The sequence below is a fragment of the Ranitomeya imitator genome, chromosome 5, assembly GCF_032444005.1.
Source record: "Ranitomeya imitator isolate aRanImi1 chromosome 5, aRanImi1.pri, whole genome shotgun sequence".
NCBI classification, from domain to species: Eukaryota; Metazoa; Chordata; class Amphibia; order Anura; family Dendrobatidae; genus Ranitomeya; species Ranitomeya imitator.
In genome coordinates this window covers 78,315,302-78,330,805 of record NC_091286.1, presented here as the reverse complement: position 1 = coordinate 78,330,805, position 15,504 = coordinate 78,315,302, and the positions used below count along the sequence as shown (strand labels likewise).

Here is a 15,504-nt window from a genome sequence, read left to right as displayed (position 1 = left end):
CACTCCTCCTGCACTGACTGTGAGCGTCGGTCAGCCGGAAAGCAGAGCGGTGACATCATCGCTCTGCTTTACGGCCGCTGTGCTCACACAGACAGTACAGGAGGAGTGCAGAGCACAGCGCCGGGGACAGACAGCGGTAGGTAAGTATGTAGCGTTTGTTTTTTTTACTTTTAGGAAGGTAACCAGGGTAAACATCGGGTTACTAAGCGCGGCCCTGCGCTTAGTTACCCGATGTTTACCCTGGTTACCGGCATCGTTGGTCGCTGGAGAGCGGTCTGTGTGACAGCTCTCCAGCAACCAAACAGCGACGCTGCAGCGATCCGGATCGTTGTCGGTATCGCTGCAGCGTCGCTTAATGTGAAGGGGCCTTTATTCCTTCCAAAGACCGTACTAAGGACCAGGAGGCACTCATTACGGGTGGAAGAAAGGCTATTCCAGCAGCTGTATAGGAAAGTGTTCTTTACAGTTAGAGCAGGTTCTCATATAATAACATCCTGTAGAGCAGGGGGCCACATGCGGCCCAGGATGCTATTCTGTGTGGGCCCTAACCATCTGGTCATAGACGTGTGTGTCTGTCTGTGTTGGCTTCTGATATGTATAGTCAAGAGAGAAGAAGTGTGGCATAGTGCAGAGCAAGGATAGATAAGTACTTGTGGTTCACTCTGTGCCCCTCTCTGGATCCCCCAAATAGTAGCAGATTGGGGGTCTCCTGACCCCTGTGAAGTATTCCAGAAAGGAATAGGTGGGGAGATGGCCATCAAACAATCAGACTCTCTTCAATGTAGTTTTATATGAAGCAAATATTAGCAAGTCACATTAAGCAGCAGGCGAGAAGGTGACGCTTCATTTTCATGACAGGTGGGAGTCCTATACTGTGCATCTCTCTGCCATGTATGATTACGATGAAAAACTGGAGCGACAATGAGCGCAATAGCGTCTTATCTGGTTTAAAAGGTAAATGAATGCAAAGAATATTCCTTCCTTCAACGGTTGTGAAAGGCACAACCCCTGCGAGCACTGAAGATACTGGCTGCTGCAGATCCAACACAGGAGATATCATGTGCGATGGAGAAAGTGGAGATGAAACCGTGCTGCCAGAAGTAAAACTGCACTAAGAAAACCCTTGAAAGTCTAAATATTGAAAGTACAGTAAATGCATTCATCATCGCGTTTTGAAGCATGCCTGAAGTCCACTTCTGTGGTTTATCCTGATGAAGGAGCAGGTGTGCTTCGAAACGGGTTGATAAATTAAAAACGCATTTAGACTTTTAATATTTATACTTTCAAGGGTTTTTTTTTTCTGCATTTTTACTCCTGGCAGCACGATTTCGTCTCCAGTTGCACATGAGATCTGACATTTATGGCATTTACCATAATTATAATATTTTATAAATGGTCCCAAATCATATTTCCACTTCAGGTTTTCTTCTGCTCCTTGGAATTGATTCAGTCTGACAATGTGGCCCTTGGAGCAGGAAACCATTATAATGCCAGTATAGGGTGTACAGGCCGAGGACTCATCATTCTCTCTCTACTCTGATGTTAGCACAGATCAGGGGGCCTGGGTTTTTTAATAAATGTGTATAACATGCCGTACATGCTAATTACTGGCCCTGTACATTTATCTATACAGAATATTCACAGTATTTATCAGTCACAACTGAGTGATCTTTCTATTCTCCTCGGCGTAATAAAGAAACTGATGGGGGAAAATTATTCCATTTTTTTTAATGGGAAGATTTTTGTTATCTGGCTCAATGTTCGGTCCAGAAGATTGATCAGACATATGCTGTGCTATTTTGTCTGCTCCGGTCAGGAGTCCATAGCCACAATTTTCAGGACCAGATTCATCAATTTTGTGCAGCTAAGGCATAAAACAGATATATGTATGCTCAACTATGGTGGCAAACAAAAAGGGTCCAAGGCACTTCCAGAGGTTTTCACAGTTGTATTGTGGAGTATGAATGTAGTAATCAGCTTGTTTGGTAACAAATATCTGGCGGAGCCTTAGACCCTTCTTGCACAAAATACTTCTATGGTGGCTAAGATTGGAACCCATCACCAAATTAGAAGACACAAAAGAGAATAGTAAAACCAAAAACACTCAGTTTGAAAAAATGTTGCAGTAATCCGCAAGTGCTAGTAAAAGATGTAAAAAACAGGGTATTTGGTTGATACGTTTTTTGCAAAAAATGTATACTAAGCTGCTCTACCAATCTTCACGGTATACCCTTATCAGAGCAGTCCTAACTAATGTATGCAATCCCTATCTGATGTATTTAAAAACCTGATCATCTGTATATAACCTGTGTGAACAGGGTTCAGAGAGGAAAAATCCATGTGTGCATACAGGGTAGAACAGCTTTTGTGCAGATAGCCCAAGAGGAGTGGTGGAACTCCCCAGTCTTGTAGACACAAGAGAACAATTATGGAAACAGGAACACATGGGCTACTTGCACAGTGAACAAGTCTGTATGATCATGTTCACACACCACCAAGAAACCTGAAGACACAAAAGAGAATAGTAAAACCAAAAACACTCAGTTTGAAAAAATGTTGCAGTAATCCGCAAGTGCTAGTAAAAGATGTAAAAAACAGGGTATTTGGTTGATACGTTTTTTGCAAAAAATGTATACTAAGCTGCTCTACCAATCTTCACGATCATCACCAAATTAGCACACAGCGACCTCACCTGCTGCACATAACTAGTTGGATACAAATTTCCCTACAACTTAGAAAAATGTCTGTTCTATGGTGGCCCTCACTCATCTGGGTGCGTTAAAAAGATCCTGTGATATTTCCTAAGGCCCCCAGATTTCCACCAGTATCATACAGAGCTGCATTATTGTGTCTTAATCAAGCTTGTGGTGGTGAAAAAAAACTCTGGAGCTTTAAGTGGCAAACCCATAATCATATTTGTGGAGCAGGCATCTATTTCCCGGGACTAGCCCTGGCCTTGGATGCAATAATCACGCCCACTCGGCGTGATCGACATCTTACATCAGGGGTCCCCAACTCCAGGCCTCGAGGGCCGCCAACAGTGCAGGTTTTCAGGATTTCTTTAGTATTGCATCGGTGGTAATGTGATCATCTGCACAGATGATGATTCCAACCCCTGTGCAATACTAAGGAAATCCTGAAAACCTGCACTGTTGGCGGCCCTCGAGGCCTGGAGTTGGGGACCACTGTCTTACATTCTCTTTCACACATCATATCTTCAGTGCACAGCACTCTGGGAAAGCACAGGATGTCCTGCACTGAAGCCATTACTGGAGTCGGTGAAGAAAAGGTCATTCACTCCGAGTGATTACTGCACCCGAGGTCGGGACTAGTCCAGGGGAGTAGTTGCTCTGCTGCATTAGTTCTGGCAACTTGGCTCATCATGGGTAACATAACCTTTTTTTTTTGTTGCTCATAGCTTGAAATCTTTGCAAAAACACAAACCTGATTAAAATGCAGGAATAGGGCTCTGTGTGACACTGGTGGCAGCCTGGGCACCTTGGGGAGCCTGGTAAGTTACCATTAAGAACTTTGTGTCTATGACCTGCTTAACGTGTGTTACTGGTGGAGTCTGGGCTAGTACCTGCCAATTGGATGATCATGTAGCTCACTGCTAACTTATGTCTGTGGTCAGCTTGTTCATGAAAAATTATCCTTCTTTCAGTTATGAATACCTGTGAGGGGATCGTCCAAAAAATATGATATATATTTTTTTTCTCAAAATATATGGTAATATGGAGGGACGGTTAAAAGTGAACGACTTAAAAGGAACCTGTCACGTTGTACATCTTCTCTTTGGGTGGCACAGAATAAGGAGGAGAAGCTGAGCAGAATGATATATGGGTTCGGTGGAAAAGATTCAGTATGACTTGTAATTTTTTTAATTGAAACCCCTGGTGTTTCAATGTACAGGGGGCGGTCCTACTAGTGACTGACAGCTACACACGTGGTCAAAATTGTTGGTGCCCTCCAGTTTAATGACAGAAAAACCCACAATGGTCACAGAAATAACTTGAATCCGACAAAATGAATAATAAAAAATCTATGAAAGGAACAAATGAAAGTCAGACATTGATTTTCAACCATGCTTCCACAGAAATAAAAAAAAAAAAAAAAAAAACTCGTGAAAGAGGCCTGGACAGAAATGATGGTACCCTTATCTTAATATTTTGCTGCACAACCTTTTGAGGCAATCACTGCAATCAAACGATTCCTGTAACTGTCAATGAGACTTCTGCACCTCTCAACACCCAAAAGAGCTCACAATCTGAATTCCCCATCACAAACGCTGCACATTAGCCAATATGATTGGAAGCCAATTTAACCTATCAGTATATTTTTGCATATTTATCACTGTTCAATACATGTCCAATATGGCCATGGCTTGGCCAACATCACCAATCCTTGGCCAACATCGCCAATCCTTGGCCAACATCGCCATGCCTTGTCCTATGATTTCTTACTACATACATTTGTAATTGGATTAAACATTTGTTTCCTAAGATGTTGCCTTTGTTATAGGATGAAATTGAAAGAAAAGGCAGCATACTTGTAGACTATAAGGAACTTCTACAGGACAATGAACTTGCGTCATCTGTTCCACTGACATTGGAGCTAAAAGATATGCCGGAGAAAATCCTGGATTGTATGGGGCTAGCGATCCACCAGGTGAGCAGTTACACAACATATAAATGTCCTACAAATCTGCTTATTGGCACAGCACTGCTGGTAAGGTAAAAAATGAAGATTTTGGGATGTTCCAGCACATATTGGAGTTTTTTCACCCTTGTGAATTTGCATGGATGAATCATGATATATTCATACTTGGCAGACTAATTGCCGACATTTTTAAAACCAAAAATGAGTTCCATATATCTGAATGGAATTAGGAGAAACATCTGCACAAGCATTAAGATGAGTGGAATTAATTTGCAATCACAGAAAATTCTGCAACAAATCTGCCATGTGTGAATGTTCCCGGTAAGTTCTAATTCCTATTATTTCCACCATTCTTGAAGTTCTGTGATCTCTTTGTTTTGATCTGCATTTGACGGACCTTTAGACTTCTCTTACAAATGATAGTTATAAAACCTATGCTGCTTTATTTTTGTGCTTTATCCATCTATGAAGTTGATTTGTTTGGTTTATTTTCAGGTATTAACCAAGGACCTGGAGAGACACGCAGTGGAGTTACAGGAACAGGAAGGCCTTCCACTAGAGGAGGCCCCCATTGTCAATGTGCCATACATACATGCCAGGTATTTCATGTGCACTGGTATTATGCTAATAATGGAAGTATAGGTGGAATCATGTTTAGTAATTGACCTTTCTTCCGCAGGGTATATAATTATGATCCATTGACTGCTTTGAAAAATCTTAGGGCCAACTTGTATGGGAAATATGTTGCATTACGCGGCACAGTTGTGCGGGTCAGTAACATTAAACCACTATGCACCAAAATGGCTTTTGTATGCAACATGTGTGGTGATGAACAGAGTCTTCCCCTGCCTGATGGAAAGTATACCATTCCAACAAAGGTAATAGCATTTTATTTATTTTTAAACTGAACATTTTCATTGAAGGTAATAGCATTTTTATGGTTAGGGGGATGAAATGTTTATTGGCTGTAGCTCCATCAGATATTGCTAAGGGCATACCCATCAGATATGGCTAAGGGCAAACCCGGCAGATATTTCTATGGGCATACCCGGCTGATTTTTTGCTAAGGGCATACCCGTCAGACATTGCTAAGGGCATACCCGTCAGGCATTGAGACATAGCTGAAGGCATACCCGTCAGCTATTGCTAAGAGCCTTCCCATCAGATATTGCTAAGAGCATACCCGAAGATATTGCTAAGGGCATACCCGACAGACATTGCTAAGGGCATACCAGTCAGACATCGCTAAGGGCATACGCGTCAGACATTGCTAAGGGCATACCCATCAGATATTGCTGAGGGCATACCCGTCAGACATTGCTAAGGGCATACCTTAAAACGATTGTCTGGGTTATAAATTGCATGTTTAAATACCCTGTTAATGAATGTCCCTAACACTAGGGGTACCTTAGCTCGGCCTGTTCCCTGGATTACTTCTGATGGTGAAGACGCTGAGGCCACGTACCTTGCCTTAGCTCCTGAATCTGCCCTCAGTCTTAGCCTTCCCCCACACAGGGAAGAGGGGTGTAGTAGTGTACTGTAATACACCAACCAGGTAATACAAAGAGGTATAAAGGAAAATACCAAACATACAAATATACTCACATAAACAACAGAGGTAAACACCAAGGAGTGGAGGATGGTGTTAAACCAAAGTAGGAGAAGAAAAGTATCACACACTCAAAACCTAGCAACAGTCACAGATAAATCCACCAAACACCTTAAACAACAACAACCCAACCATGCAATTTAAGCTACTCTGACAATGAGTGCTAGCCACGGCCCAGTTTATATAGGAGATGGGAGTGTCTAATAGTGCACAGCTGAGAGCTTTAATGCAGGAAAGCTTCAGAGCAGATTAACCCCTGCACTGCTAAAATAAACCTGCACTGTTTAGAAGCACTTCACTTTCATATTAATCAGTGCGGGAGTAGAAGAAATCAGATGCTGCTGTCGTCTGGCTCCTCTCTGTCGTGGTAAACTTGTGACAATAATGCAAGCAATCACATGGTCACCAGTAAATTAAATAATGAGTGAAAGTTCATAAAAAAACTTTAAAAGCGTAAAAAAATTATAACAATTTTCATCACGCGTCCTTTTTTTTATATATTTAAAATCAAAGAATTAAAAAGATGCTTATGAATAAACACAGTTGTTACTGCCGTGTCTGTTAGTCATAAACCATGAAATTATAAAATGTATTAACTTGTATGGTAAAGGTCATTAAGTACGGAAAATCGAAACTCCTGAATTGACATATTTTAGTGATCTATTCCCCCTCCAAAAAAATAAATGGAATAAAAAGTGATTTTGTACATTTTTTTCCCCCCATTTTTCTTTTACATTATATGGTAAAGTGAATGATACCCTACATGTCCCACAAATAACAAGGCCTTATAGGGCTATGTCGGCGGAGAAATTAAAAAGATATGGTTCCTATAAGAAGGGGAGGAAAAAATAAAGTACAAAGATGGAAATTGGCCATGGGGAGAAGGGGTTGATGAAGATTTTGTACAGCGCTGACATGCGTTAAAAAATGCTATAATTTTCCTATTTATAGCTAGGATTTTGTGTTTTAGTGCCCAATCCCAGAATGCCGCGGACGCTCATTTACACCGAACCGAGGGTCTCCTCTGACTGTGACCGTGGACTGGCAGACGATAAGGCAAGTGTAGAGTGTCTCTTATATCATGGCTTATGAGGCTCCTCACTCTGACATGCCAGGCTTGGATTGTCATTCTCCACATGGAGAAACGTTACCCCTTAGACACCATATCACTGCAAGACATAAAGACGTTTTCTTCATCTGCTCTGTGTATGTTTTCCTTTTGCCTACATGTCTGTTCTTGACAAAAGCTTCTATAGATCAAAGTGTGAGTCACAAAAGGACGAGGACAATGCAGCATCGGGCTCCGTACATGGGTTTTGCTGCCTGCGTCCTAGAACACCTATTCAGTCTCATTCAGAATATATTTATAGAGGCGTCTCCACTCCAAAAAGCAGATAGCAGATATTCTCTGAGATTTCCATATGAAAGAAATCGTGATTATATACTTATTACAAATGGAAAGGTTGTAGTTTTTATTCTGCCGCTACTTGGCTCATCCAGGTGTTTTCTCTATTCATGGTGAGAACATTATACTAAGGACACGGGGGTATTTTAGGATATTGCTATTGTCGCTTATTGCTTTAACTACAGTATATTCTACTTTGTGTCTTTTTATTTTGATGTTTCCTGCCCTTATTATCTAACTGAGACGCGACCAGTTTAACACACATTACTTTGTGGAACGGAAAAAAAACATGTTTGATCAGTTTCACATTACAGTAAAGATAAAGCCACTTACAGGTAAAGGAAACCGATGAAGCCTAATGAAAGGGTAAGCGTGCTTTGTCCCAAATTATGTACCCCTACCCCATACTAATGAGGAGGAACAAAGCCTCTGAACAGTGCTGTCTACACCTGGGTGTCCTTGGTTTGATGATGCTAGAGATACAGTCATGTTTCAAGGCTCTTTAAGGCTACGTTCAGACTAGCGTTGTGCTAGTGTGCGTCGCGTTAGCGTCGGGCGACGCAGCGGCGACGCACGCGTCATGCGCCCCTATGTTTAACATGGGGACGCATGCGTTTTTGTTTGTTGCGTTTTGCGACGCGTGCGTCTTTTTTGCCGCTAGCGTCGGACCAAGAAAACGCAACAAGTTGCATTTTTTTTGCGTCCGATTTTCGGCAAAAAACGACGCACGCGTCGCAAAACGCAGCGTTTTTGCGTGCGCTTTGCCGCGTTTTTCGGTGCGTTGTGCGTTGCGTCGCCGACGCAGCGGCGCACAACGCTAGTCTGAACGTAGCCTAACCCCTTTCTGACCTCGGACAGGATAGTACGTCCGAGGTCAGATCCCCTGCTTTGATGTGGGCTCCGGTGGTGAGCCCACATCAAAGCCGTGACATGTCAGCTGTTTTGTACACCTGACATGTGCACGAAATAGCGGCGAGTGGAATCGCGGTCCACCCGCCGCTATTAACTAGTTAAATCCCGCTGTTAAACGCTGACAGAGGCATTTAACTACCGCTTCCGGCTGCGCGGCCGGAAATGCGCTCATCGCCGACCCCGTCACATGATCGGGGGTCAGCGATGCGTCGGCATAGTAATCAGAGGTCTCCTTGAGACCTCTATGGTTACTGATGCCAGCTTGCTGTGAGCGCCACCCTGTGGTCGGCGCTCATAGCAAGCCTGCAATTCAGCTACATAGGAGCGATCTGATGATCACTGCTATGTAGCTGAGCCGATCGAGTTGTGCCAGCTTCTATCCTCCTATGGAGGCTATTGAAGCATGGCAAAAGTAAAAATGTTTAAAAAAATATGAAATTAATAAAAAAAAAATATAAAAGTTTAAATCACCCCCCTTTCGCCCCATTCAAAATAAAACAATAAAAAAATCAAACATACCCATATTTTGTATCGCCGCGTTCAGAATCGCCCGATCTATCAATAAAAAAAGGACTAACCTGATCGCGGCATAGCGAGAAACAAATTAGAAACCCCAAAATGACATTTTTTTTGGTCGCCGTGACATTGCATTTATCCGCACCAAAATGGTATCACTAAAAACGTCAGCTCGGCACGCAAGAAATAAGCCCTCACCCGGCCCCAGATCACGAAAAATGGAGACGCTACGAGTATCGGAATATGGCACATTTTTTTTTTTTTTAAAGCAAAGTTAATTTGTTTTCACCACTTAGATAAAAAATAACCTAGACATGTTAGATGTCTATGAACTCGTAATGACCTGGAGAATCACTATGCGACACAAAAAACAAGCATGGGATTGCACTTTTTTTGCAATTTCACCGCACTTGGAATTTGTTTTCCCATTTTCTAGTACACGACATGGTAAAACCAATGATGTCGTTCAAAAGTACAACTTGTCCCGCAAAAAATAAACCCTCACATGGCCATATTGACGGAAATATAAAAAAGCTATGGCTCTGGGAAGGAGGGAAGCAAAAAACGAACACGGAAAAATGCAAAATCCCAAGGTCATGAAGGGGTTAAAGGGACTGGCCACTACTTGAACAACCCCCTTCTCAATCCATATGTTTGCCCCCAGTAAAATAATTACATTTATGCTCACCTCTGGTGCCAGTGCTGTTCCATCGGTGTCGGCAATGTATCTCCCAGGACTATAGCAGCTCTCACTTCCTCTGGATGTAAGTGATTTGTCTGAAGGCAGGGAGAAGAGCTGTCGCTGATTGGCCATAGGCATCTCTTGGCATAAAAATGTCACGCAAGCCCCGGAAGAGACACTGCCGACACTATTGGAACGGCGCCTGAGGGGAGTATAAGGCCATGTGCACACGTTCAGGTTTTTTCGTGCTAAAAACGTATTAAAACTCATACATTTTGCATTCTATCATTTAGAATGCATTCTGCATGTTTTGTGCACATGGATGCGTTTTTTTCCGCGAAAAAAACGCATCGCGGTAAAAAAATTAGCATGTTCATTATTTTTGCGGATTTTCTGCGTTTTTCCCTCAATTCTATGCATTTGGGAAAAAACGCACAAAAAACGTGTCAAAAACGCGAAAAAAAACGCATGCGGATTTCTGGCAGAAATGTCCGTTTTTTGTCAGGAAAATTTCTGCAAGAAATCCTGACGTGTGCACATACCCTCAGTGTTAGTCATTTACTGGGTGCAAACCTACAGATTGAGGAGGGGTTGTCAGAGTAGAGGACAATCCCTTTAACGTCTATATATACCTCCCTACAGAAATGTCTTGCTATTGCTTATTTGCTTCCTAAATGCAAAGTTAAGTAACTTTCTAATTCCTTTTTTTTTAATCGGATACATTTTTTTTGAGTATGACAAATGAAACCCTGTATTACTCATGACAGTACATTTTACTCAGGTAACAGTTTTTAGTGTAAAGTAAAATATCCCTCACCCTCCCCCCAGCCCTTAGAGCAGGGCTGTGGAGTCGGAGTTAGTTTTGGTTGGAGTCGGTAGAAATGTACCGACTCCGACTCCAGCTTTTAAAAAATTTTATTAATATTTCATAATTGAACTTTCATATGAATCTTATAAATGTGACTCAAATATATATGTTCTATCAAACTATGAACAACAGTGATAAGCAGTTCTACTGGAGATAGAGACATTTCTTAAGGTACCGTCACATTTAGCGATGCTGCAGCGATCTGGACAACGATGCCGATCACTCCAGCGTCGCTGTGTGGTCGCTGGAGAGCTGTCACACAGACGGCTCTCCAGTGACCAACAATGCCGAAGTCCCCGGGTAACCAGGGTAAACATCGGGTTACTAAGCGCAGGGCTGCGCTTAATAACCCGATGTTTACCCTGGTTACCAGTGTAAATGTAACACTACATACTTACATTCCGGTGTCAGTCCCCCAGCGCTCTGCTTCCCTGCACTGTGTAAGCGCCAGCCGTAAAGCAGAGCGGTGACGTCACCGCTGTGCTCTGCTTTACGGCCAGCCGGCTCTCAGAGTCAGTGCAGGGAAGCAGAACGCCGGGGGACGCGACAGACACCGGAATGTAAGTATGTAGTGTTTGTTTTTTTTACATTTACATTGGTAACCAGGGTAAACATCGGGTTACTAAGCGCGGCCCTGCGCTTAGTAACCCGATGTTTACCCTGGTTACCAGTGAAGACATCGCTGAATCGGCCTCACACACGCCGATTCAGCAATGTATGCGGGAGTCCAGCGACAAAATTAAGTTCTGGACTTCTAGCTCCGACCAACGATGTCACAGCAGGATCCAGATCGCTGCTGCGTGTCAAACACAACGATATCGCTAGCGAGGACGCTGCAACGTCACGGATCGCTAGCGATATCGTTGTTAAGTTGTTAAGTGTGAAGGTACCTTTACTTCTTGTGTGTCACTGTCCTCCACTGCCCTTATCTAATCTTATACTTGGTTAACCTCATGCTGCCCCAACCCCCCTACTTACAATGTATGAAACTGAAAGTGAAAATGAAAATCAAAGAACACAGCCGCTACATTTCAGCAGAATTTTTCATGTGCACTAAAAGAAATTGAGAAATTTGACCGTTCATCAAAAATAACAGTGCAACAAGCGATTCCTCTGTATCCTGACATTGTCAGAGATGTTGCCCGAGTGGTTACTGCTTTGCCACCAAGTTAGTGTAGAGAGGTTGTTCTCTGCTCTCAAAATAATTAGATCAGATTTGAGGGCATCCATGAAGGAGGATCTGACAGAGGCAATACTTTTTCTGAGGACAAATTTATAGATTTCTTCTTATTGACTGCATAACGGTGTTTATTGCATATTTACTTACAAGAGTTTATAAAAGTTTATAAAAGTTATTTGCTATATTCTAATTGTATTCTAATAAATATAGTTTTTGCTCTAAGTGGTCTGATTACTTATATGATGGGGAGAAACTGAATAAGCACGATGTTAATATTTATTGTTACGAATTGGCCATTTATGAAGGAGTCGGAGCCGGAGTCGGAACCTGATAAAATCCAGGAGTCGGAGTCGCAACTGTGGCTTACCAACTCCACAGCCCTGCCTTAGAGACCATAACGTAAACAGACAGAATTCCTCACGTTGTACACATAATCGAATAACGTGAGATTGTGAAGACCTTGGGCAATCAGAATTAGGCCTCAGTCCAGCCTTGAATAACCTTTCAGGGGGTTCTATAAGCCCTATTAATTACAAAGAACTGTGATAACCTCCCGAGTTCACTCATAGAAATCTTAGGCACGTACTCTAAAATTGATTCCCATCTATCATCATCATCAATCCCAGCTCAGCTTCCCATTTCCCTCCAGCCTTAATAGGATATTTACCGAGAAAGGCAAATAGAAGATCCCCGTATACCTCCGAAATCGCCCCCCTCGTACCATGATTTTTAAGGATAAATTCCAGCATAAGATCTACTTGCATCACTATAAGCCTCCTTCTACTTTGTGTCTGGTATGCGTGACGAATCCGGTAATATTGGTACAGCTCTGAACCCGGTAACTGAAATTCTTCTTGTAACTCCCCAAACAGTTTAAGACTGCCCTGGCTAACTAGCTGGCCTATCAGTCTAATACCTGCCTCCTTCCAGACCCGAAACCCCTTCATTTGCCTAAATTCCTGCAAATATACATTGCCCCATATGGGAGAAGCCCTAGCAAACCCATTCACCCCCCTGATATGCTTCACTTTTTCCCAAACCTTGTGGATTAGATGAATAGTACAGTACTGAGAACCTGCCTTCATAAAATGTCCTCCCTCCAAACTTTCACTCAGAGACCCCTTTTTTAGTAAGTACCTCAAGCTATTAGGAATATGTCCCCAACCCCCCCCCCCCCATCTCATTTCCCCAGCCTTTAAGATGTTGACACTGTGCCGATAAGAAATATAACCAGGGATTAGGGAGCGCCAAACCACCCTCCGTTTTGGGCCTCTGTAGTATCTCCTGTTTGAACCTTGGGCTCTTTCCCCCCATATTAGTTCACCGAACAGAGATTTAATCCTACGAAACCTATACTGCGGGATCCAGACAGGAGAATTGTTCAGCACATAAAGCAGTTGCGGCATCACAATCATTTTTAACAGATTCACCCTACTAACTACGGACAGTTGTAATTTGTTTCACGCTAAAATTTTTGTACGTATTTTTTGCAATAGCGAGTTTAAATTTAAATCCTCAAATCTTGTTAGAGGAAGGGCAATATCAATCCCCAAGTATTTACATTTTTGAACCATCTTTAATTTTGTAGAAGTTTTTACCTCCCCTCGACCTTCGTTATCCCCGTCTATCGGCAGAACACATGATTTGTCCCAATTGATCATAAGTCCCGAAAACTGCCCAAATTCCTCAATTAGAGCCACCGCGTTACTCAGGGTCACCTCCGAATCCTCCAAGAAAAGCAAAATATCATCATCATATAACCAAAACCCTTTACCTCTTGTGCTCCTCGTATTTTAGCCGCCATTGGCTCCACAGCCAGAGCGAAAAGCAACGGGGACAGCGGACACCCCTGTCTCGTACCTCTAAACAATGAAAAGGCCTTGTTGCTTACTTTGTTTTTCGCCATTGGAGCGGAGCATAACAGTCTCACCCAAGAGATAAATTTAGGCCCAAACCCTAGGCACTCCAGCACTGACCACAAGTAAATCCACTTTACACAGTCACAGGCTTTATGGGCATCCAAAGACACCACTACTCTTTTTTACCAACATTTACAGCTGGAATTTGCATATTTAAATATAGCCTCCTTAATTTGATTGCCATTGATTTATTGGGCATAAAGCCAGCTTGATCTGGATGAATCACCTTGTCGATCACATGGGTCAGTCTGTTCGCCAAGTCTTTCGCCAAAATCTTTATATCTGCCGTTAAGAGTGAAATTGGTCTATAAGACTCTGGCAGCTGTGGATCTTTGTCTGCTTTAGGGATGACCACAACAATGGCCTCTCTCATAGATGGAGGCAGCACTCCTCTCTCCAACGATTCATTAAAAACCCATTCCAATTTGGTTACTAATTCTTCATTAAGAATTTTATAAACCTCCGCCGGAATTCCGTCTGCCCCTGGAGCCCTGCCATATCTGCCAGAACCGCCTTCAATTCTTCCTCTCCAAGTGGCTTATCCATCCACTCACTATCTTCCTTGCTTAGTCTGGGTAAATTAACCTATTCCATATAATTAGCTATCTCTTCTTAAGGTACCTTCACACATAACGATATCGTTAACGATATCGTTGCTATTTGTGACGTAGCAACGATATCGTTAATGAAATCGTTATGTGTGACAGCGACCAACGATCAGGCCCCTGCTGGGAGATCGTTGGTCGCTGAATAAAGTCCAGAACTTTATTTCGTCGCTGGACTCCTGCTGACATCGCTGGATCGGCGTGTGTGTGACACCGATCCAGCGATGTCTTCACTGGTAACCAGGGTAAACATCGGGTAACTAAGCGCAGGGCCGCGCTTAGTAACCCGATGTTTACCCTGGTTACCATGCTAAAAGTAAAAAAAAACAAACACTACATACTTACCTACCGCTGTCTGTCCTCCAGCGCTGCGCTCTGCTCTCCTCCTGTACTGTCTGTGAGCCGGAAAGCAGAGCGGTGACGTCACTGCTCTGCTTTCCGGCTCACAGACAGTACAGGAGGAGAGCAGAGAAGCAGAGCGCAGCGCTGGAGGACAGACGGCTGTAGGTAAGTATGTAGTGTTTGTTTTTTTTTACTTTTAGCATGGTAACCAGGGTAAACATCGGGTTACTAAGCGCGGCCCTGCGCTTAGTTACCCGATGTTTACCCTGGTTACCGGCATCGTTGGTCGCTGGAGAGCGGTCTGTGTGACAGCTCTCCAGCGACCAAACAGCGACGCTGCAGCGATCCGGATCGTTGTCGGTATCGCTGCAGCGTCGCTTAATGTGAAGGGGCCTTTAGCTCACTATAAAATTTCCAGATGACTTCTAAAATTTGTTCCCCCTGAGAACATGAGAAGAATCCTGCTGCGCAGATGCCACCACTGATAGCAAATGCCCCACTTTCTCCCCCTCTGCATAAAATGTCTCCTTTTAAAATGCTCGCAACCTCTCTGCCTTACGCATATGCAATTGATTTACCTCCGCCTGCGCCGCCTTCATCCTGTTTTGCGTATCTTTTGTGCATTGGGTGCCTAGCTCTACCTCAGCTGCCTTCAACTACTCCATCACCTCTTCATCTTTGTTTTTAGATCTATTCTTGTGCCTTGAAATATCTCGAAATAAAATCCCTCTCAGGTACGCCTTCATAGTATCCCAAGCTACATGACTACCTGCACTCCCTTCATTTATCCTAAAAAAATTCTGCTAG

The 15,504-nt window shown here is 43.1% G+C and overlaps 1 protein-coding gene across 1 annotated transcript in view; it reads left to right on the top strand.

Annotated features, from left to right (window-relative positions):
* MCM8 (minichromosome maintenance 8 homologous recombination repair factor) overlaps positions 1–15,504 on the top strand; it is a 100,905-nt gene that overhangs the window by 37,982 nt on the left and 47,419 nt on the right. The window contains exons 5-8 of the mRNA XM_069768824.1: positions 4,522–4,668; positions 5,155–5,258; positions 5,339–5,537; positions 7,239–7,324. Coding sequence (XP_069624925.1) covers positions 4,522–4,668; positions 5,155–5,258; positions 5,339–5,537; positions 7,239–7,324 — 536 coding nt within the window. The remainder of the gene's footprint in view (positions 1–4,521; positions 4,669–5,154; positions 5,259–5,338; positions 5,538–7,238; positions 7,325–15,504) is intronic.